The sequence below is a fragment of the Agelaius phoeniceus genome, chromosome Z, assembly GCF_051311805.1.
Source record: "Agelaius phoeniceus isolate bAgePho1 chromosome Z, bAgePho1.hap1, whole genome shotgun sequence".
Taxonomy (NCBI): Eukaryota; Metazoa; Chordata; class Aves; order Passeriformes; family Icteridae; genus Agelaius; species Agelaius phoeniceus.
Window position 1 is genome coordinate 82,670,173 of NC_135303.1, and position 24,486 is coordinate 82,694,658.

The 24,486-nt window shown below is 37.2% G+C and overlaps 1 protein-coding gene across 10 annotated transcripts in view; it reads right to left on the reverse strand.

The window, feature by feature from the left end:
* Positions 1 to 24,486, reverse strand: part of SPEF2 (sperm flagellar 2) — a 75,148-nt gene that overhangs the window by 46,001 nt on the left and 4,661 nt on the right. For all 10 annotated transcript variants that reach the window (XR_013179811.1, XR_013179810.1, XM_077171320.1 and 7 more), the window contains exons 3-14: positions 22,776 to 23,025; positions 18,028 to 18,165; positions 16,929 to 17,008; positions 15,887 to 16,103; positions 10,572 to 10,760; positions 9,114 to 9,301; positions 7,853 to 8,021; positions 2,750 to 2,966; positions 2,148 to 2,278; positions 1,700 to 1,931; positions 1,107 to 1,204; positions 223 to 326 (exon numbers count right to left, since the gene is read on the reverse strand). Coding sequence is in view for 8 of the 10 variants with exons in the window: in XM_077171320.1 (XP_077027435.1) it covers positions 223 to 326; positions 1,107 to 1,204; positions 1,700 to 1,931; positions 2,148 to 2,278; positions 2,750 to 2,966; positions 7,853 to 8,021; positions 9,114 to 9,301; positions 10,572 to 10,760; positions 15,887 to 16,103; positions 16,929 to 17,008; positions 18,028 to 18,165; positions 22,776 to 23,025 (2,013 nt within the window). In the remaining 2 variants the exon portion in view is untranslated. The remainder of the gene's footprint in view (positions 1 to 222; positions 327 to 1,106; positions 1,205 to 1,699; positions 1,932 to 2,147; positions 2,279 to 2,749; positions 2,967 to 7,852; positions 8,022 to 9,113; positions 9,302 to 10,571; positions 10,761 to 15,886; positions 16,104 to 16,928; positions 17,009 to 18,027; positions 18,166 to 22,775; positions 23,026 to 24,486) is intronic.

Consider the following 24,486-nt stretch of genomic DNA (forward strand, 5'->3'; position numbering starts at 1 on the left):
TAGAGACTGCTCAGAGGTATAATTTAAGTTTTCGCAAATAACTCTTTTGCTGAAGTAATAAATAGGAAAATCTATTTTCTAATTTACAGTATACTAACGGGAGTAATACAACTTAAATGATATTCGTGTAGGAACCTAAGTGCTAACTGTATTTCAGGATAGTTGAGACAATTTTCTGTCAAACAAGAGTAGATAAAACCAAGCATCTATACAATTTCATACGTAATGGCTTCCAATAGGATGTCAATTAGTAATTCATCGGGAACACTTTTTCCGTTCTTCAGCCATTTCTGTGATGCAGCACCAAGTTGGGCACGTACTGACAGCTGTGGAAGAGTGCAACAGAAGTATGCTCAGAATGTCCATAACTGTCATTGAAAAGAGTTGTTGAAAAGTCTGTGACTCCACATTTCATATTATATATTAATTATCTATATTGGGGATGGTGGCTGTTATTTATCAATAACAGTTGGGGGGAGTCTATTAAGGAGAATAGACCATTTTTAAATTGTAAAAAAAATGCCTAGAGTAATTGAAACCTCCAGCTGATTTCCATGATTATACTCAATAAAAATGCTGAAAAAAACAAGATAGAGAAAGCAAGGATATGAAGGCCAAGAAATTAAAATTAAGTGCTCTGATTCTCAGCTTATTCTGATTTCCATTACCACTGATTATTTCATACAGCAGCACATAAATTCATTAGTTTTACAGGTATTCTTTTATATCATAGCTCCAGAAGTAATTTTGAATGAGCAGTAGGCCATAAAAATCACTGTAGAATTAAGCATTTTTAAAATAAAGAAAAGAAACCTTGTCATGGGATGAATTATCTGCCTGGCTGCAGCAAGCAGAAATACATTTTTGCTAACTCAGAAATGCCATAGAAAATACCACATCTTATGTACATGTGAGATTTCACCAAAAAATATAGTATTTTAATAAGATGTACAACTCTAAACAACATACAGAGGAACAGATTTTCACAAAAGCCCTTTTCATATTTCAGAAAATACTTGAACTCATGTCAGTAATTCAGAATTATGAACTTAACCATTTTAAAAAATGTATTTTTATAAAGTAGAAACTAAAATTGGACTACTAACCTTGGATAGGCCATCCTGACTGCTATCCAATTCAAATTCTTCCTGGATTTCTTCCTGAGATGGATCCGTTTCAACAGGACAATTGTCTAAAATAGGTTCTAAAATAAAGTTTGATGATGCTATTACTATCAAATTCATTATTACAGATAAAGAATAAAAGTACATGGCTTGTTATTGTTCTTTGAACAAATCAATACAGAAGGTACATAAAACTGTTAGAATGATAGGAGCATTGAGAAATTTAGGTTGGAAGCAACTTCTCAATGTCACCTAGTTCAAACACAACCTTCTGCTCAAAGTGGCATCAGTTATAAGGTCCGACCAGACTCCTCAGTTGTTTACCCCATGTGATCTGGAAAACCTACAAAGATGGAGACTACACTACCTCTCTGGGAAATTTGTTTCAGTGTTTGTCTTTCCTCATGGGGAAAAAGCCTTGTCTTGTGTCTAGGCAGAAGGGTAACAAAAAGGGCTTTTGCAGATTTCTCCACAAAAGAATGGCTGGGGAAAACGTCTGCTGGGACATGCAAACGACTGAGGTATCCCAAGGCCCTGAGACACACAGGAAAATCTGTGCAACGAGAAATACTTACCTGTGGTAAGTTCTGTGGTGGGTTCCGTGGTAAGTTCTGTGGTGGGTTCTGTGGTAAGTTCTGTGGTGGGTTCTATGGTGGGTTCTGTGGTAAGTTCTGTGGTGGGTTCTGTGGCGGGTTCTGTGGTAAGTTCTGTGGTGGGTTCTGTAGTAAGTTCTGTGGTAAGTTCTGTGTCTGTGGTTCCGAGCTCCTCTAGAAGATTTGGTGGTGAATTTGGTAAGTTCTCCTGGTCCTTGTATCAAATATGACAGGAAATGGATTAGAATGAAAATGACATCTTACTGAAAAAAATAGCCTGTAAATTCAAGCTGATTCTTCCAGTCTTACCTGTCAAAACTTAGAATTAAGTCTGAAATTGAGTAAAAAAATTCAAGCATGCTTTTTTCCTTACACGTTTCATTCCCATCTACCTGTTAGAGTCAAGACCAAAACTAGGGAATACACTTACCTCATTTTGCTCTCCAGAACTCTCTGCTCCCTGTGAAATTATGCTGGATTCACTTTTCATTTCATTATTAAGAAAAGCTTCAATGGCTTCCTGAACCAGAGTACCAACAGATAGTACCTGAATATTGCAAACTAATACACAAAAATATTAGATAGCTACAATATGAGTTGAGTATACATACAGAGAAACTATTACAATCAGTTAAATTAATTATTTCATTTGGGCTTCTAATGTAAATTATTTTCACTCTTTCTTCTCTGTAACTACTTCACAGTATCTATCGACAATCACGTAGCTATCTTGCTAGTCTCTTCTAAAACCAGTATCTCCAAAGAAGTTCACCAAAAGCATTTCCCAATTCTCAATGAAGAAGTATTAACATTACAGTACAATTCTAATATTACTTTCAAGTTCCAGTGTTCCTAAGTTTATTTTGGAATATAATAAAGGAATGACATGCAATCAACCCCAGCAAAATACAGATGCATCTGAGGTTCAAGAATCATTAATGCAAGGATTTTCCAAAACAATTTTAATTTAAGAGTGGGATTTTAACACAAACATTTTAAAGAATTTTAGGCAAACAAACAAACGACCTCTACCTTTTTCAACAAACTTTGCACAGGTAGTTTTTCCACTAAACATTTTTCCCAAAACACATCCCTTGATGGGAAATGAAGGAAATTCACGTGAAGATTTGGGCTTTGGAGGATAGAACATTTCCATCAGTCTACGAAGTACATGACCCAATATGTTATTATTAAGAGGAGGTTTGTTTTCACTGTTCTCTTCAGTTGGGCTCCATTCCCCTGTCATGTGCTGTATAAATGACAAATTAGCAAATCTCAATATTGCTATAATCTTGCCTTCCATCTTTCTAAATATATGTACTTATTCATATAAAAAATACATAAAATAATGAAATTTGAATAGTACTCAATAACAACATAGTTTTTAGAATAGAACTTCATTAAAAACTATAATTATGGCATAATCATTAAATATTTATCAATATTTGCTAATAACTAGTTGAGAGACAAGTACTTATATAAACATTTTCATAGATTCTGTAATTCTGCCTCTGGATGGATGCCATAGAGAAAATACAACAAAATGTTCATGAGTTAAGGACAGAAAGAGATCACTCACCAGTTATCATTATGGGCAAAATAAACTTGACCTGGGGAAACTGGTTGAATTTACTATGAATCAAAATCAGACAGGATGGTGAGCACTAAAACAAATCCTACAAACATCATCCTCCCAGCCCTCCCTCCTTCCCAGGCTAAACTTTATTCCAAATTGTGTAATTCCTCCTGCCCTGCAGAGCAAGAGAATGGGGAATGGGGGTTATGTTCAATTCATCATGTTGCTTCTGCTGCTGCTTTCTCCTCAGAGTGGAACCTTCATCTGCTCCAGCAAGCGGTCCTTCCCACAGGAGCCAGTCCTTCACCAATATATCCAACCTGAGTCCTTCTCATGGGCTACAGTTCACAAATGGCTCCAACCTGGTCCCTTCCATGGGGTACAGCCTTCCATGAACACGGTGCTTCAACATGGGTCCCCCATGGGGTCACAGCTCCTGCCAGGGAGCCTGCTCCAGTGAGGGCTGCTCTCTCCATGGGCCACAGCTCCTGCCAGGAGCCTGCTCCAGTGAGGGCTGCTCTGCACAGGCCACAGCTCCTGCCAGGAGCCTGCTCCAGTGAGGGGCTGCTCTGCACAGGCCACAGCTCCTGCCAGGACCCTGCTCCAGTGAGGGGCTGCTCTGCACAGGCCACAGCTCCTGCCAGGAGCCTGCTCCAGTGAGGGCTGCTCTCTCCATGGGCCACAGCTCCTGCCAGGAGCCTGCTCCAGTGAGGGCTGCTCTGCACAGGCCACAGCTCCTGCCAGGAGCCTGCTCCAGTGAGGGGCTGCTCTGCACAGGCCACAGCTCCTGCCAGGAGCCTGCTCCAGTGAGGGGCTCTCTGCACAGGCCACAGCTCCTGCCAGGACCCTGCTCCAGTGAGGGGCTGCTCTGCACAGGCCACAGCTCCTGCCAGGAGCCTGGTCCAGCATGGGCTTCCCGTGGAGTCAGAGCCTCCTTCAGGCACATCCACCTGCTCCAGTGTGGCCTCCTCCATGGGTTGTACGTGGATCTCTGCATCACCATGAGCTTCCATGGGTTAGGGTAGGATCTCAACAACAAAGCATGGAGCACTTCCTCCTCGTCATTCACCACTGACCTCAGTGTCTGCAGAGTTGTTCCTCTCACACCTTCTCACTCCTCTCTTCTCTGACATCTGCACAAAACCTTTTTTTTCTTCTTAAATATTTTATCACATAGTTGTCATACTATCCCAGGTTGGCTCAGCCTGGGCCAGTGACGGGACCACCTTGGAGTCAGTGCTGGCATTGACTCATGGGACATGGGGGAAGCTTTCAGCAGATTCTCAGAGAAGCCACCTCTGCAGCTCCCCACTAGCAGAACTTTGCTGTGCAAATTTAATACAGATTCCTATATCACTTTTTTAATTCCATAAACATGAAAAGTAATTTCACCAATATTATAGAATTAATCAGTAGCAGATTTTTGTACTAGAAATCCACTATCCTAATATTCTGCATTCTAAAATTGGGCAACATTATTGCCCAGTATCACTTTTAAACCTCTGAAAATTTCATGAATAAAGATTTCAAATGTATTTGCCTAACACATATTCAATAGAGAGAAAAAAAATCAAACAAAAGCCAACAACTCAAACAAATTCAAACATCATTAAGGGAAGGAAATACTGAGTAGAAACTTCCAGTTCATCTACCCTGAGATAAACAGAAATTTATCAGTTGTATGATTTACTAGGTTTTACTAGTAAATATAATTTTACTGACAATCACACCGGAAGAATGAAAGAATGTCATCCAAAGAATGGAACACAGAACTGTACTTTTACTCTACCAGTTTTGCATCTTATAGCACTAGAAAAGTCCAGCTGTCCTGGAGTTTATGCTGTGAGAAGGTAAAAGATATTTTAGTATGCAGAATAATACTAGTCCTATATTAATATTCATTTGGTTGGAGAATATTAAACAGCTGTTTGGAAATGTGTAGACTAATAATATTTCCAATTAGATTCTAGTCTGTCACTTCATTTTGGGTGCACAACAAACCTTTGAAGGTAAAGTCAAAGACTTCAGCCAAGAACATTCCAAGCAGAAAAAAAGGAAGAAAAAACTGGTTCACAATGAGACTAGTAAAGCATAGTAGAAGATTGCACACAGAGAGTCTGTGGAATGTCCATCCTTGGAATAATTGAAAGTTGACCAAATGATCCTAAACAACCTTACCTGACTCAGAAGATGGCCCTGCTTTAAGCAAATGACCTTCACAAGCCTTTAATCCAAACAACTGTGTCATTCTATAAATTAAATATTTCATCACCATCAACAGAAGTGAACAATGCTAAAGTTCTACTCAAAGATAAGGTTTTGAACTCATGTTCTGGGTAGAATATGCAACATTCTCCTGAATTTACTATCTGGACCCATGTATTGCCATAGCATACATTCCACTAGTAGAACACGATCAATGGTGACTTTGAACACATCTACTAGACAGAAAAAAACAATTTAATTTTCAGTCTAAAATAAATTTAAATTTAAATTAGAAGTAATTTTTAATCAGTATAAACAAATAAAGTAAATATTTTTGGGTTGCACCATGTCCCCTCTCTATTATCTCTCAGAAAACATACTTCTTCATGTGTATTTGAAAAGACATCCTTAAAAAAACCCAAATACTTGCACTATCTGAATAATTTTTCTTTAAACCTATAGGTAGGGATGGATCAGTTCTTTGAATTCTATTAGACCTCTAGAAAAAATTAATTCCAAGTGGAATGGGTTCCCCCACTTTTCAGTTATCTGACCCTTTTAACCAGAAGATTGCTAGACTGTACCTCTCATAAGGTAAAATAGTTTACCTTTCAGAAACAAGTTTTCAGGCATCCACGTGGGATTTATGTAATTCCTGGTCAATACTTTTGAATGAAATCAGCAATTATTTGAACAGTGCCTAATGCTATGCTTGGTTTTTGGTTATTGTATTAATTTATTAAGTGATTAGCCACATGGTAAAACATGGTAGTTTCAAAAACATATTCTCACAATAAAATATAATATGTAATGTGCAATGGACTGATGGCACTGAATTTTCTTGTATTTTATCAAATACATCTGACACTTTTAGCTGGTATGCCTAATGTAGGTGAGGTATTCTTTAGAGATGCCAAACTGCCTGTCCTGGGCTTTTTTCACAAACATTAGGAAAAATCTCTACAAATGTTGTGAGAATGACCAGCCAACAAATTTTTATCTAGAAGCAAGACTTGAAAGAATTAGCTGTTCACTTAGGTTTTTAGAAGACATAAGTATGAACTGGTGTCAACAATTTCACACGTCATATGATGCCAGTTTTTGATTAATAATGATTCAGGAAGGCATAGGACTAACAACATCTGGGAATAAATTATGAAATAATTTGAAATAGCCTGGCAGGAAAAAAGAGGCCTTAAATGTATCAATAAATTTTTCTGACATTCAGTGATGTTGCACTTATAGAAGATTACTGAGACTTCATAATGTAAACAAAACTATGACTGAAAAACTTAATTTTTCATTAGTGCTCTCTGTTTCCTGCCTATCTTTTATGTCCTCCTTGCTGACTTTGTGTACAGCCCTTTTTCTACCAAAGAAAATAATCATAAAATTCCTACATGAGTTGCTATGCTGTGAATTAGGACCTTATAAAGAGATAAATCAGAAAAGCATATCTTAAAAATGAAGCTACAGTAAATTGAGCTTTCAGGCATTCATCACAGAAACTTGTAATGGACATCTATACACACTGCAAAACAAAAATGTACCAAGTGGCTTGGGATGTAGAAAAAATTAAACATATATTGTAGTTATAAATCCCCAACAAGAAAAAGACTGGGTATTTGCCATGATTTTGTCACATTCTACTCACCAGGCTATTTGAAAAGTCTAAATATGTAGTGGGATTTAATTAATATAACCATGAATATAATTTTTAAAAAACTGTACAATACATTTTAACAAGGAACCATCAACCCTTAATCTTTCAATTTTGAAATAACATTGATGTATTGAAAAGTTGATTAAGTTAATATACCCTGAAAAATATTTACTTGTATTCTAACAGAAGATTAAGAAAAATGTCAGCCATTTTTAATAATTTCCAAAAAAGGTTACTGTATTAAAACAAATAGTTCACTCAAACCAATAAATCTTGCTAAAGAGCTTTCATTCAAAATTGCTGAAATTAAGAGTTCAGTTTTTGTAACATGTCTAGTATTTCATTTTACTGCTTTTACTTGTTACATTCTGTTGCATTTTCCAATCTGGTAATAGTAACCTTTAATACCTTTAAAGTCCAATTAGCTGAAAATTCACTGCATTGCAATTAACATGTTGGTCCTACAACTCATGAAATATAATCAAGGTTATATATAAGAATGGAATTATAACTCCTACTAACATAAAATACAGTTTTCATACAAAACATCAGGCAATGAAAAGAAAATGCTTGTCTAAACTTGCCAACAGAAACCAGTAATAGAACAAAATGCAAGATCACAACATGAAGTTAATGATTTTGAAAAAGCAAGGTGTATTATCTTCCATTACACCTTATCAGTTTGGTGTACCTTGTATTCACCATAATCTTTTTCATCTAACAGACTGATTTTATTCAGCTCTACAAGTTGTTCTGGGCTAGGTTCATCTGACAAAGGTTGAATTGAGGCTTGTTCATATATTGGTTTTCCTTTTAAAAAAAGTTCCTTCCAATCCAGCATCAGTTTAAGTGGAACACGGCTGCACAAAAATGAAAAAAGGGAAAAGAAAAAAAAAACAGTTTTAAACAAAAATTAGAAGATTGGATATTTGACAATAGTGTATCCAAATTTACAAGAATTCCAATCATGAAACAAGCATATGCTAAACTAGTTATAGTTTATAATGCATCCTATAATTATTACAGCCTCTTATAAGTGTTTGTTTCCTTTTATGACAGCTGTAAGCACTTGTAGGCTTCAGTGTTTTCACAAATGTGTCATCACAAAATATTTGGCTAGCAGAGCTCTGTAGTAACAGTTTTGTTATTGCTACTTTTCCCTGCCCCAAAATATTCTTTCCTTTTGTGTTGCCTTCTCTTGCCAAAAAAATCTATAGAATACTTTTTCCTCAAAGTCAAAATTAATTCAGACTTATATGAATTAAACTTTTTCTTCAGTTAGTATGACTAATTTCACTAAACTGTGTGCCTAGGTTGACTATTTTACCACATACTAAATAAGCCTAAATTTATATAATTTCTATTAAATAATCATGTGTATTGAAACACTTCTACAGCATGGGCACTTGGAGATTACTGCCTTTGTAGGACTTTCTCAAAAACCCTGCGTAATTAGGGCATGTCAGAAGAGAGAATCACAGCATGGAGGACTCAGGAGAATCTGGGCTCAGTTGATGCATTTTGGACATTCCAGGCAGCATATATAACTTGGGAAATTCATCCTGTTTGTATTATTTTGAGGAAGTGTTCACCTAGTGAAGCAAACTAGGATGAGATGAGCACCACTCAGTTTTAACTTTTAACTAAGGAATTTGTTAATAAGAAAGGAAATCAGCAGTTCCACAAACCGTGGCACTAGTGGATTTTGGTCTCCTAAGAATTCAAGTCAGTTGAGTTTTCAAGAAATTATGCTAAGGCTGTAGCATTAGTTCACTCTGAATTACACACCAGTCAATCCACGCACAAAAATAATGCTACCATTCTCACATTCAAACTAATTCCAGCTGCCATGTAAAATATCTGAGAAACTACATCATTTGCTATAGCGCTTAAACCAGTCTGATTAATGCAGCCTAACAGCTGTTATTGTTGCCTAGCAGCTACATACTCACTTGTTTGTCAGTTGACGATATTCTCCTACTTTTGTCGATATATCAATGATTTGGTCTATCATTTCCCAACACATAGAATAATGCTTTTTATAGCGTGCCTTAGCTCTTTCAGCAGCAATTTTCTCATGGTATTTTCTTTCTCTGGTTATTTGTTCTTCATTATCAATAGTTTCTTGTTTTGCAAGAGCCTAGAATTGTTTTTAAGGAAAAAATTTGAGACTGCAATGAAAATGAAAGTGCAGAGGTACACAGTCCCGAAAATGAAAACTAACTTAAGAAACAAGAACAGCTCGATTCTCACCAGAGTTGCATAACCAGCAGGCAGACTAACACATAAACAAATCTAAGCATTTTTTTTCACTCTGTAAATTCCCATTTGTTTGCTTTCTAAAATAGAATAAAATAAAGGAGAAGCCCATTACTTCTTTTATGAATAACAGATTAAGACATATTCAGTCCTTGAGGGCAGTGAAATTGCAGCTTTCAGTGTAACAACCAGTTTAGAACATGTAATTTATCTTACTAGAGTCTGATCTTCAAATAATTTCATATTATTGATGTTGTTCAATCTTTGAAAGATTTCTGGTCATGGTAGAAAATTATCAGTAGTTCCTGTAGTGGCATGCTCCATCACCACCTCCTGTGGTGGTGGCTGAAAGCATACTTAAAGAGATGATGTAATCAATAGCTATAGCTGCTGATTACATAGGATTCCAGCTGTGTTGGAGGATTTGGAGCTGCTGATGGTTTTTGACAGGAAAAAAATTCTAATATTACATTATGGCCTACTATCAGCATATCATTTGGCAGTTTTCCACAGAATTATAAGTCCTTTTAATCAACTTAAAGCTTCAAAGCAGAAATTAGCACTCATGAGTGAAACTACTCCAGCATTTTTCAAAAACAGACTTTAACAAATCATATCTAAATGAAATTAAGAACATGATTCCTGAAACAGGACCTTAGGTTATTGTCCTGTTGCCTCTGTGAGACTGTGCCTTTTAAAACTCAGCACACAGAGATGTCTTCCTATGAAGACATTACAATCAATATGGAAGAAAAATCAGATTTTCAGTTACTCAGCTTTATCCCTTATTACAGGACCATGGAACAATAGAATGGTTTGGGTAGGAAGGGACCTTTAGAGGCCCTCTAGTTTAAACCTGCTGCCATGGGCAGGCCCACCTTTCACTGGATCGGGTAGATTAGCTGTTCTTTCTCCCTGCAAAATTCCCCCAAACTTTTAACACAGTACAAAATGCACTCAGTTCCACAGTTACAGTGACATCCTTATTGCTTATAGCTGTGACTTTGAACAAGGACAAAAGAATATATTTATCACTAAATCATCATGTCCCTAGCAAAGTCCTGAAGTCTAACAGTTGACAACACAAATTTCATTTTGTAACAGGAAGGTATTCTAGCAGTCCTGCAGCGATTCAGAGATCAATCTTTTACCGCTTCTCTGGTAAGGGATTCCAGGAACTCCTTCTGCCGTCTTTCTTCATATTGCTTTTCCCTGAAAATTCTGTTTTGCCTTATCACCTCTTTTTCATGCCGAACATGCATGAGTTGAGCAGCAATCCTTCGCTCATGCTGAGATTGTTTCATTAGTCTGTAAATGAGCTGCTCCTCCCGGTAAACCTTCTAAAAGATAAAAAAATAATAGTACTAAGCAGAGCTGATAAGCTATTTCCTAGAAAACTCATCAGTGTCTAATATGAGAAACAGGAATTCTGTCATATGACGGCATTCACCTGTTTACATGGGACATAAATTCAGAACAACATTAATATCTATTTATTGGTACAATTTGCACAAACTATGTAAGAATTCAAAATATTTCCTAACTGAGATACCCAGTAAAAATACATCTGGTCAGACTAACTCCATTTTAATATGGTTATTTCCCATGTGCAAAGAAACTGCAGCATATTTCAAATAACAGCTTCTTATCTGAATATATACCCTTTCTTCAAATCATTAATTTAACTCTGTTATTCACCAGTCCTATTCTCAGCCATAATCTTCAGCATCCTTGAGAAATCTATTTTCTACAGATTTGAAATTTTTTCTTCTTTTGGAGGAATTGGGCAATTATATTCTCCATTCTTCCCTATTCAGCAGGCTGGGACTATGAGGAAGAATTCAAAACCGAGAAAAATACAAGACTTCTGGGTAATAGTTCCAGTGTCCTTACTGGGACATGAATATAATATACTATGCAGTACAAAAGGAAAATCATTCTGAGCTATTGCTTGAGATGTGGTCTGTATGCACAGGCATTTTGAAGGTTGTGAGTTGCTATTTTTCAAAGTATTCTTGAAACATAATAGTATCTTTTCACTGCTACACTTCTCCAGACTTTTCTTGGTATCAAAACTAATGCTTAATTTAACATCAAGTTTTGCCTTACTATCACAATCCAAAACTCCTTCTGAGTCCTGAACAAAAACATCAGCTTGCCTTATAGGCATCAATGCCAAATACCAATGCTACAACAGAATTCTAGAGGAAATTTCTGATTTGCTGAATATTTGCTTCTGATGCATCAAAACTGCTATGAAATGTACTCAAATTTAGGGACTTAAATTGGGATCTTAGTTGAAGATCTCAAATTCATTCTCCTAAAAACAGTGGCACAAGTAAAGTCAGTTAGTAATAATCTAAAAAAACCCAAAAAAAAAAAAACTAAAATACACTAAAATAAAGTATCAAAATAAAGTATTTTCTTTCAATCTGTTTTTTTCATCAGCTATCTGTGACAGAGAGGGCAAAACACCTTATGTAACTTCACCTATAAATGAAAAACCCAACTTGATTGTATATGACATTATCTATGAAAAAATTCTATGAAGAGATCTATATCTGTCCTACAGAATGGAGCCAGGATACCTGTAATAGAATTCTAATGCAAAGCATGACTGCAACAGTTGCAATAAGAGAAGAATTTTCTAAATAATTCAGATATTTAATGTTGATGGTGGGGAGAAGCCAAACAAACAAACAAGCAAGCAAATCTCTTTCCATATTTTTTAAGTTCCTTGCCCTTCACAATTGCTGGAAATAAGTACCTTTTAATTAAATTCTGGTGACTTGGAAATATTAAGCTACTATAAAAATATCTTAATATTTTCCTTATTTTAGCCAAATGTGGGCTTTGCCCTTGCTTTCCTAGTACTGAATCTCAAGACAGTCCCCATAAAAAATGTGCACTCATCTCAGGCCTTAATCATAGAGTCCTTCACCTGTATGCTATATTATCTTTCTACAAAAATTTTCACTAAATAAAGATCTAATTTCAAATATGTCTTGTTTTGTTCTTTAGCTGTAGTGTACTATTTGTGAATTGTTTGCTTATGGAGGGAATTATCATCATACATCCAATAGAAAACAATGCAGTCATAACAACTTCACTCCCTGTGTCACTTAATACAGCTCAGGTGATAAAATTTTCCAACAGTGCTGCCTACTGAAGAGTTAATCTGTCCATTTTCTCTTACCTTCATGAGCTCAAGGCAGTAACAGGAAGTACAGTGCCCTTTTCTGCCTCAATTCTATCCACTGTTCCATGGTACTTAGTATTTCAATTAAGATTTCAAAGATCAGAGGTTACACAATTTACCTCCTATTGCAAGTAAATATCCTTAATTTTTTTTCATTAGTTACTGCTTGCCCTCAACCACAGATTATTACAGCAGCAATAAGCCTTCACCAGCAGAAAACTGATGTTAAATTCCTTATTGGCAGGGAATTGAAGACCCTAACAGAGCGGTCATTTGTCATACTCAAATCATCAATTGAATGGTGCAAACAGTTGGTCCACTGAGAAATTAAAGCACCTTCTCTAGGTGAATTTCCTCTTCATAAAGGAAATTGGAAGATGCTCCTTTAGAACACTTCACAGCAGACAAAACAGATTTTCAGTAGAGAACTTCAATATTTTAAGTGATCAAATACTTTGGCATACTCACTAGGCCTAAAGAGAGCCAGTAGGAAATTCTTCAGGAACAAGAAAATCAGAAAAGGTAATTAACTCAAAACTTCACAACAGACAAATAAGGATTCAGAACACCGAACTCCAAACTCATAGTTTCAAAAAGGATCCTCATTGGATGGAGGAGTGCAGCATTAGTAGCTATCTTTCATACAAAAAGGAATGTAGAAAGTACTCAAGCCAAAGGCTGGCAAGTTTTGAAACTTCTGAACATACAAGGACAGAAAATAAAAATTGTAGAAAAAGTTTGTGACCTAACATTTTCTATCAACATCTCCACAGAGAACTGTGAAGTGCTGGAAGAAATCATAAATATCACAAATAGGACAACTTAGTAATACTTTGAAAAATTACTACTAAGAAAGCATAATAGATGCTTTTTTCAGTTTACCTACTTAAGACAACAGTGGCATCCAGTGGCCAAACATTAACGTGTTTACGTTTCGTGTTGTTCATACATAGTTACTGTATCATGTTCTTCTATTTTTCTATTTCCTTGTTTGATTTACATAAAAGTAAGACATTTCTGTGCTGTTGAGCAGTCATAAATGACCATTTTATGACCAAAACTTGGAGCTTAGCACACACAAATCTATTGGATTGACAAGTAAGAAGGTAGTAACAATTTGTTTCTCCTCCCATTTTCACGTTCGCAATTTACTGCTGATAGTAAATTATGTCGGATAATTTTTTTAATCAGAGACATAAAATCTGAACAGAGAATTAAAAATAACAAGTACAAATCACCAATAATTTGTTGAAATAGTGGAGATAAAGGTTCAGTTGGAATGAAGACATACAACTGTCAAATACTTTCAACACCCGCCTACGAAAATCTGACTGGCATCATGCTGTGCTCCACCTAGAGTACGGTCATGTAATTGTAAAGTATTTTCTCTCCAAAGCTCCACCTTACAGCATACCAAAAAATCAAAAAATGGAACAAGATTATTTTAATAAGCTTTTATAAATATGGAAACACGTTACAGCACTCTGAAGGGATGAAATTCCTTCCACTCTAAATGCCATGTTCAAGATTTATGCAGTGGAGGTAAAACTCAGACCTGAATGCATATAAAGAGCTGCAATTTCAATCAATAAGCCCTTTCTGGTTCAATACTTAATAGATGGAAAAAGTAATCTTGAACTATTTTCTATATTTATTCATTTTTAAAAGAAAATACCTCTGTTTGCTTCCCACTTCTCTTAAGTAACATCTAATGTCTAAAATCTCACTAAGTTCCAACAAAACAGTTTTTCCTCTGTTAATTTAGGACAAAATTACCACTAAATATATTCTCTGATATGGTCAGATTACTGTTTCAGTCAAATGCTAATTTGTCTTTCCTTCTAGTCCCTGCAGTCTGTGATTCAAATTTTCCATATAGCAAAGCTGATTTTTCTTCCTGGGAAGCAAGGAACAATACTGCTAATTTTCACTTGATTTGGAGCCTCTCTGGAGGCAGTCTGAGCTGCTGTATCCACCAAGTGCTCTGAAGACCAGTAGCCATGGCTTTTAGAATCAGCTCTCCACACTGCTGGGGCTGCAAGAGCTGAGAGTGCTTAAAGAGCAAGTCCCAAAGTTTTGGGACTGCAGTGATTTCAGACAAGTGGGTTGCAAAACTTCTTCATGGCCTATGCGTATCAACAAGAACATGATATAAATCTCTTTGAATAAGAACTTGGAGACAGGATATATGCAGAGATGGACCCTTCCAAGTCACTACTGGTGTTTTTCAAGAGTATGACTGAGATAGACATTGAGCACCATCTTCTAGATGTTTACCTCAACAAACTTTTTCTTAACATTTCCAAAAAATTTCCAGACATTAGGTGTCAAGGCTCTAAAAATATATGTACATGCAATAGCTCATCTTTTCAGAGATACTACACATCTGATATGAGATATTATTATTACTAGTATTATTAGTATTAGCAATAGAGATAGGCTCAGCTATATATGTTCAACACATATAAGGACTCACAGGGAAATACTAAAATAAAAGATAACAAGAAATCAAAAAAACCCAGTAAGTTACAAGGCTGTGTTTTGATAGAATCATTATAAAAGAGACAATCTGTGAAACTAGTAATCTAAAAGCTGCTTTTTAAAGGAGGAATGTATGAAGAAGAACCATAAGAGCCTTGTGCTTTATGGGAGAGGATTCAAATGTAATGATGTGCAACATTCATTTTTAGACACAACACAGACATTGTCCAGAGACATATCTTGTATTTCATAACACATCAAACACCAAATTTCTGACCTGCAAATAAAATTTTGATTCTTTATATCACCCAGCACAACCATTTCAGAATTCATCAGTCCAAATCAAAACCTTCCTAAGACACATTTGTAAATACAGGTTTTCAAACAAGGAATTCCATGTTTTGTTGTTTTTAAATAAGAATCTTCTCTAGAACCAGTATACATCTTGATAGCAGAGGCTGTTCAACTTTTGAGGGAGGGAGGCAGGAAATAGAAGGCAGGTCTGCAATACATTTTTAATAACCTTTTTTCTGCTGCCCTAATTTTATTCTTTTAAGTTTATAAGTATGGCGTATGTCATAAGGGTGGTGATGAAGAACAGTCAACCTTCCATATTTTTCAAGGGTTAACATAAAAGATATATTTAGACATAAGTGTGTATAAGTCCCTTTATCCCCTACAAATTTTATTCAGCCTTCCAGAAGTACTCATTTCATATTTGTAAGCACATTTTAGATTACTAATTAAATGCACATGGACTATGTACTTCAGCATGCAATTTCCCACCTCTTGAATCTCATGTATTGCTAACTGATCCATTAGCATTTTTCGTCGTCTCTTTGCTCGTTGCTCTCTAGCAAATGTATCTTCCTGTACACGTTTTTGAATTTTCCTTAAATATTCATCATCTGAATAAATATTTAACAGCTCAGTTCTCGTCTCTGGTATAGTTTCTAGACTTGCTTCTTGAGACTTCTGTGTTTGCAATAATTCTTGCATATCACTGATTGAAAAAAAGAAAGATTGGAATTAGCATTCTTAAGGGTCTTTTCACACAGATGCCTGAATAGTTATGTGCAAATGTACACCATCACTCTCTGGGCTCTGTGGCTACTTCCTGACAATGTCCACTAGGTCCAGAGGAAGTTTTCAGCACTGACTTGGGCCAACTAATCATTCATTTCTTTGTCAATATGAAGCCAAATTCCATAGAAACAGGAAATTAGGATGGCTCAATGAATGCCAAAGTAAGTTGGGTTGCTCCTCAATATGGCCATACACTCTGACTAGTTTTGCAGCTATTAATCACAGGTTTACCCACAGAAATATCCACAGCAGTATGCAAGAGTGCTACATCTTCTGAGTAGGGCATGCATATCACCAGGGGTGGCAGAATGAAAATTACTTGCAATTATTCAACAAATAAATCAACATACAGATAAGTTTCAGGATAAAAGTTACTTCTTTACCCTTTGAAATGTGTTACAAAGTATGCAAATTCACAACCATTCCTATCTTGCTGCAAGGGTAACTGACCTTACAGACCCAATGACTGAAATGAACAGAGAAAAGATGCATTTTGAGCCTTTCCTTGCTTCACACATGGCAAAAAGTAGCGAAGGAAGCTTAAGCTCTCCCTACTAACTAAAGGTAACTTCAAGACACTGCAACTGTGTTGAACCTGAAATCAGTGCTAGTGTCGCATTCATTCAAAGGATATCACAGTTTAAACTAAATGAAACATTATTCTTTCTTTAAGTAGCTGTCATCATAGCAGACACCTGGCAGATCCTGCCTATTCTTAAAAAAATTAGTATCCAAATGTTACCTGTCAGTCACGCAGCCATGTAGTGCAGAGACATTTCCTGTCATAGACTTCTCAAACTTATCTATCTCCTTGTATACGTTCTGAAAAAGTAGCACAGAATTTTATGTTTCCTTTCTCTTCACAAAGCAACATAAAGAAGGTTCAACAGAACAAGTACTAGGGAATTATTTTATGTCATGTTAAGACAACAGAAATGCTTACACTGAAAATATTTTAAGCATCAGCTACACCAAGAATAAAGGCAAGATGATTTCCATCTTTCACCTTTCACTTCCTTCCCCTCTTCCCCTTTTCTAGCTACACCTACTTCTACCAGCCAGAAAATCCTAGAATTTTGCAGCTGTTCTTTCTGCAGGATAATTCTGATGTTGCATAGGGCTCTAGCAGAGTATGTAATTCTCACCATATGGGGATTTGAAACAAGATACTCTGAAATATGATCTCATTTAGTAACTTGAATGTATCCCTAATATTTATTCAAGTAACTGTCTTACTATAGGTTACCAAACTTTAGACCTGTTACTGTTGCCCGGTTGTAAAAAGCAATAATAGTTGCACCTCTAATGACAATACAATCCATGAACTTGAATTACAATCCATGAATTTTTTGGTACTAGATAATGCAGAAATTTTTTTTAATTGCTGCATCTCTCTTGGTTTGATTTAAGGTTATTGTCAATTTCAGCTGTTACTAGCATTTAATAAGCAGATAGTTTTAAAGTGTGTTATAGAACAGTTCAAACATTATGGTGCAAAATGTTATCATGCACAAATCAAAATGGAACGTTAATGTTTTTATTTAATGTATTCTTGCTAGTAGACTCATAGCTACTCTCAGCAATCAAATTACTACCTATCTATTTCTCCTACATCAAAACAATTGATTTCTCTTACATCAAAACAATTCTTACTTATAAAAACCTGCAAAATCATAATTGTGTAAATACTCAGCCCAAGTTTCACTAGTTGAATTTATATCATTTTGACAGTCAGCAGCTTTTGAATGGTGCAAGTACAGTATTTGTAACCATAAATGTTCCCAGAAATTGTGGTGTTTGAGTTAATGTAATTAGCATTAAACAGTACAGATGATAATTACCTCTGCTTCCCTTTTCTTCTTTAATATTTTTTTGGCTTCAAAAGATTTTATGGTGGGTCTTGATGGTTGTTTTTGAATCTGTATAGCAGCTGTTTGAATCCTGGCCATTATTTCATTTTGTCTCCTTCCTATGTAATGCTGATATGAAGCAAACACAATTAAGCCAAAAATTATCTTCCGGGAAGAAATTAGAAGAGATTATCAGGCTCCAGACTTGAGCAGATGAGCAGCGCTTTACAGACTTTTAAGGGCTTTCATTGAATTCTAGTTCTAGTAAGGTACCTGTTTCAGGTCTGAATATAGCACAGAAAATGAGAATACCAATTTCCTGGTACAGAAACTGAGAATACCATTAGGTAACACATTAGGTAACACTAGCACTAGATGATCAAGAAGTAACAAACATATAATTACAGTCATTTAAAGTGCACCAGACATGCAGGCAGGTAAAGGTGGAATAAAGAAGAAAAAAACAGTTTTTATACAAAGAAGTCAAAGATAGTTAAAAATATATAATGCATCATAAGAGGTATTCCAAAATTTTCTTTTAAAATGCTATTTTGAACATTTTGTTTATTGCTCGCATTTTCTTGTCTAGATACATGAAGAGGCTTTTTTTTTTTTAGCCATTCTTGTTTATGTAGTGGCAATAGAACAGCTAAATAAACATAGCAAGGCTTTCTCCCTTCATTAGCCACATAAAATAGATATCAAATTAGTCAATAACTTTGTCAGTGTGGTTCAATACCCTGATACCTGGCCATTTCCTCTACATAAACTATAAACTCTGCTTTGGATGAGTGTTTCCATGTCTAAAGTAATGTCTTCTTCCTTTCTTACATCATCAGAGTAGCTACACAGATGTACAAGATGTTTTGAGGCCAAACCCACTACAGATGCTCTTCTTCTGTCATTTTCCTGCTTTTGTGCAATGCTCCATCTTTTCTTCACAAAAGAAGAATAACACAAAACTCCTTTACAAGGACATCTCAAATGCATACAAGTTGTGATATGTACACTTTGTCTTCAAATCTATAAATATTTTCCATGCTTGACAATATGCAAATACTCTCAACATAAAGTGATTTTTAAATAGGAAGATTTTTAAGGTCTCATAAGAGTACATTGGCTTTATTTCTCTGCACACCTTTTCTTTGTTCTATATACACGAACATGTAGCACAGAATCAGGAAGCCTTCACACTGGTTTTAATTAATTCATTAAACACATAACCTTCAGAAAATACTTCAGCAGAAGTCTACAAAAATAACTAGTCACGTTTTCAGTGTCTTGGGCTCTTTGCTCTTCTTGGAGGTTCTGAGCTCTCAGCTGCTCTGCAACATGCACACAAGCTCTCTTATCTGTTAGCATCTTGGATTTTGTTTCATTCTGATGTGGCACAGTTCTGATGTGAACAGTTTTCAAATGTTAAACATCCAGCAGTGAAGAGTAAGAAAACAGCAGTAAACATATTAAGATATGGTAATTTTGAGACCATTGCTTCAAACTGTGTTTTTCTGTGTTAATGTACCCAGAAAAACATACAAACATGTTCAAACTGAAAATCAGGACCAGCTCTGTAGAAAAGAGCTTAGAGATCTGAACTTGAACGATGCCAAACTTCATTTAGTTGACAGAAAAGGACACCTCATTGCTCTGTACAGCTGTCTCTGGAGGGGAAGTGCAGAGGGAGGCACTGTACGTTTGTCCCTGGTATCCAGTAAGAGGACATGTGGAATAGAATCATAGAATGGTTTGGGTTGAAAGGGACTTTAAAGATCACCTAGTTCCAAGCCTCCTGCCCTGGGCAGGGACAGCTTCAACTAGATCAGGTTATTTAGAGTCCCATCCAGCCTGGCCTTTAACATTTCCAGGGATGGGTCATCCACAACTTTTCTGGGCAACCTGCCAGTGCCTCACCACCCTCACAGTAAAGAGTTTTTCCTAATATCTAGTCTACTAGTTACTACTACTACTACCACCACCTATTTTCTTCCACTATGAAGGCAGTCCCCCATTTCCTGCTATTCCATGCCCCCATAAAAAGTCTTTCTGCATCTTTCTTGTAGGCTCCCTTCAGTTATGTCAGGTACTGGAAGGCAGCAATTAGGTCACCCTGAAGTCTTCTTTTTTCCCGGCTGAACAATCCTGATTGTCTCAGCTTTTCCTCATAGCAGAGGTGCTTTACCACTCTAATAATCTTGGTGGCCCCCTGGGCTCACCCCAGCAGGTCCCTGTCCCTCCTGTGCTGGGAGCCCAGGGCTGGATGCAGTGCTCCAGGTGGGTCTCAGCAGAGCAGAGCAGAGGGGCAGAATCCCCTCCCTGCCCTGCTGCCCACGGGGCTCTGGATGCAGCCCAGGACACGTTTGGCTCTCTGGGCTGTGAGTGCCATGGCTGGGCCATGTGCAGCCTCTCACCCACAGCACCCCCAAGCCCTTCTGGGCAGGGCTGCTCTGGGGCTGTTCATGCCCAGCCTGTGCTGATACCAGGGGCTGTTCCTACTCAGGTGCAGCACCACCACTTGGTCTTTGTAAATCTCATCATGCTTCCATGGGCCCACTTCATGAGCCTGTCCCCCAGTTCCCATCCTCCTCTCCCTCCCCTCAAGAGGTTGTGGCCTGAGAAGTGAAGAATGAGGCAAAAAAAGTTGAGTATCTCTGCCTTCTCGTCTTCTTGTTGTTACCAGTTTCCAGCATTGTTTATCAACCTTCCTTTCTGCTTAACATACCTGTAGAATCTCTTCCTGTTATTTTTTGGTTTTGTTTTTTGGATTTACTTGCTTCCCAAGTTCAGTTCCAGCTTTGTCTTGGCCTTCTTTCCTCCATCCCTACAATGATATTTCATCTCTATACTCTTACCAGCTCACTGCCCCAGCTTCAACTGCCTGTGTGTTTGTTTTCCCAGCAGTTCTCTAACTCTGGGAACTCATGCAAGTCTCTTGTCTTCCTTGCCTGATTTCTTGCTCCTGGGGATTGGTAGCTCTTGCTCACTATGGAATAATTCCTTCAAGATCTGCCACCTCTGTTCTCCTCCCTTATCCCTAAGGGCAGCCTCTCAGGTGATCTATCTCCCTAAAGAGCTGAAAATCTTCTTTCCTGAAGTTCAGGGATCTACCTTTACTCCTTATCTAACACCTCAGCACTAAAACACCATCAACCCATGCACCAACACCATCACTGCAGCCCAGGCTGTCTCCAGTCTTGATGTCCCAATTAACTTTTTTGTATTGGTGACCATCATATCCAATATCACATCCCCTCTGGTAGGGCTGTCTATGACCTGACTCAAGAAGTTATCCTCCATTCCAAGAGTTTCCTGGATTGCCTTGAGCTACTTTCTCAGCAGATGCTGGGGAGGTTGAAGACCCTCAGCAGGACAAGAGCCTGCAAGCAATATGTCTCCTGTAGCTGCAACAAGACTTTGTCAAATAGGCTTGCCTTAGTCAGGAAGACTGTAGTAAACACCAGCCACAGGGCTCCATTTTTTGCTTTGGTCTCTGATTCTTATCCGAGAATCAGAGGCTTTCAGCCTGCTCATGTCTATCCCTCAGAGACAACTCCTCACATCCAATCCACCTCTTGATAGAGAGGGCAAACCCTCAGTCTCTCCAGTCGTTTCTGAACAGCCCACAGCCATCCAGAGCCATACTTCAGTCTCAGGATTTGTCCCTTGCTGCAGCAGGGGAGGTAAGGAAGCATTTCTTTACTGAAAGTCTCCAGCTTCGTAGATATTCAAAATCACACTGAACAAGGTCCTGAGGGACCTGCTATAGCTGGCTTTGCTTGGAGCAGGGGGGATAAACTGAGGCTCTTTCCAACCTTCCAACCTCTTTCTATTTCTCAACCTCCCTATTATATGATTCAAATGTCTGATTCAAATTCTGAACTTATCTAAAGACAGAACCTACTCTCAGTTGCTCAATTCCTTAAAGCTATCCTTCTACAGTTGAAGTGATATGTTGACTTTTCGGTACTATCTTTGCACTTGTTGGTAAACTTCTGCTTGAAGGTTATTTTTCAGAAATAGTGCCAGAAAAAAAAAAAAGTGAAATTTGTCCCAGATGAATTTAATTAATGATATATACCTTCTTAAAAGCTCCTCATCCTGATAACAAATAAAGGTCTGGATATACTGAATATTACTACTGAAAACAAGAAGGAAGTCTTTAACAGAACCAACCACATCAACACTGACTTCCTCTTAGATGTTCTCTTTTCCCTTTATTTTTCTCTCGTTGTATTTCTCAGCATATGGTTGCTGCAGAATGGAGTGCAGTACAAATACACCGAGAGACATGCAACAGAATGAATCAAACCACTGTGGCACAGTGCTGAACACAGTTATAAATAGGTTTCCTGGAGGGGAAATTAGTCTGAGTTGATACCTAGACTGCAATGCAGTCTGCAATCTGTACTCATTAAACAAGTAAAAAGGCAGCTGCTGAACTACTACTAGCTTTTATTATAATATTTTAAGTCTGTAGAAAGCTTGAAAATAGAGCAGGTAACACAGAAGGAACCAAAACAAAGAAACACAGAACACAGAAGATCAATATCCTATTGAGCTCCTGATAAGCTGTGCAAACCCATTGTATAAGACATAGCAAAGAACTGCTTCTTTTCCTTATAAGTACTGGGTTTTGAATAGGAGATTTCCAAAGTAAAGAGGGAAAGCACATAACATGCTTGAAAGGTACATGTAAATATGCTATCTTTTTGTATTTATACAAAACAGACATAGTTACTTACCTCTTGATTTCTACTTTCAGTAGACGTAAGCTTTGCAGTTGCTGCAGGTCTCATTGCTCCCACAACTACTCCAGTGAGCTTTGCCTTCCTCTTTTTTTCTAAAGCAATATACAGTTCATATAAAAGCTTTGTTGCAGCCCCATGCTGTCTTGTCATGATGTCTTGGGCCATATTCTCATTAAATTGCACACCAAGGAGGTGGAGTGTGGGTTCCAGGCGAGAAAAATTGTTAATTTTTGCATCTGCACCTCTGTATGATTAAAAACAACAACAAAAAACCCCAGAACTTAAACTTATTTTCGATTCCAACTTGCTGCATTAAGCATGGTCATGACACTTATCTCATACCAAGACAGAAGCAGAAAAAAAACAACCCACAGAGGATTTTCTTAAATAATGTGATACACACTTTGACTTGAGTTTTGCACTGCATTGATTAGTATGCAGTTATAACTTTTTGAAAAGACAAAGACCACATTGGATTATATAAATTCTAATATGTGTGCACACAAAGTATATCTAATAACAAAAGCTAATCTGCAATTGCAGCTAATGCTATACCATCCACAAAACACACAAGGAGTTTGAATGAAGTTTCTTATATAAGCTGTATCAATCCCTCAAACTCTCACCAGTTAAAACATAAGAAATTACAAAAAAAAAAGTGTCTTATCAACTAACCTTTACAACTTATTTTTTCTCCAAGAAAAACAAAGGTTAAAGCAGTGCTGAAAACGAAGTCTGTGTTCTAAATGCGAAATTTACATTTGAAACTAAGACAGTGGCTTGCAGGCTAATATTTTTTTTTATATGTAGGTTGTCATGAAAAAGCACTCAAGATCCACAGAAAAAGCACTCAAGATCCACAGATATACAGGGCAAAACCAAGTAGCAATAAATTGTCAGTTTATAACAACGAGCATATCAAATTTCATCAGACATATCCATAACTTCAGTCTGAGTCAGAAGATCATGCTTTCTATACTGCTCTATTGCTTGAGTTCACAATAGTTCCTTCACATGGAACAACCAGATTTTGAGGTCAGCCAAGATCCAGCATAATTCTACAGAAATGCCTGATTTTAACTGAAGACCTTCTGGTACCACAGTATTCATATTATTTCTAGATTAAACTGTCCAGGAGCTCATTATTCTCACTGTAACAATCCATGCTTTATTTCTTACACACTGACCTGAAGCTTACAAGTATTGAGCATTTTTATGACATTGATTCAAGGTTAAGACGAGCCCTCTTGCCAGAAATCATCTGACATGCACTGAGAAGCTCTTAACTTTTTATTCTGTAAGGCTGACTGGCTTGTTCATCTCTAATTCTCCCGCCTTGCACTCCCTGAAGAGAAGAGCAGCAGTTGCAGTCTCATGGTCCTAAGGACTCCCCCCCATCACCACAAACTTTCAAAGATTATTGAGAGTGGCCTAGCAATGACATCGGCCAGGTCACACGGCCTGGGTGAGTATGTGCCATCAGATCCCATGGACTTGCACATTTCCAATTTACTTAAATGTTCCTTAAACTGTTCCTTCTCCATGGTTAAATCCCTCTTCCTACAGACTTTCCTGTATGTCTCCGGGCTTTGTCTTTTAGGCCCTGAGACACACGGGAAAGTCTGTAAGAAGAGGGATTTAGTCTTTTGCATGTCCCAGCAGGCCCACATTATCCCCAGCCTTCCTTTTGCTGTGAACATACCTG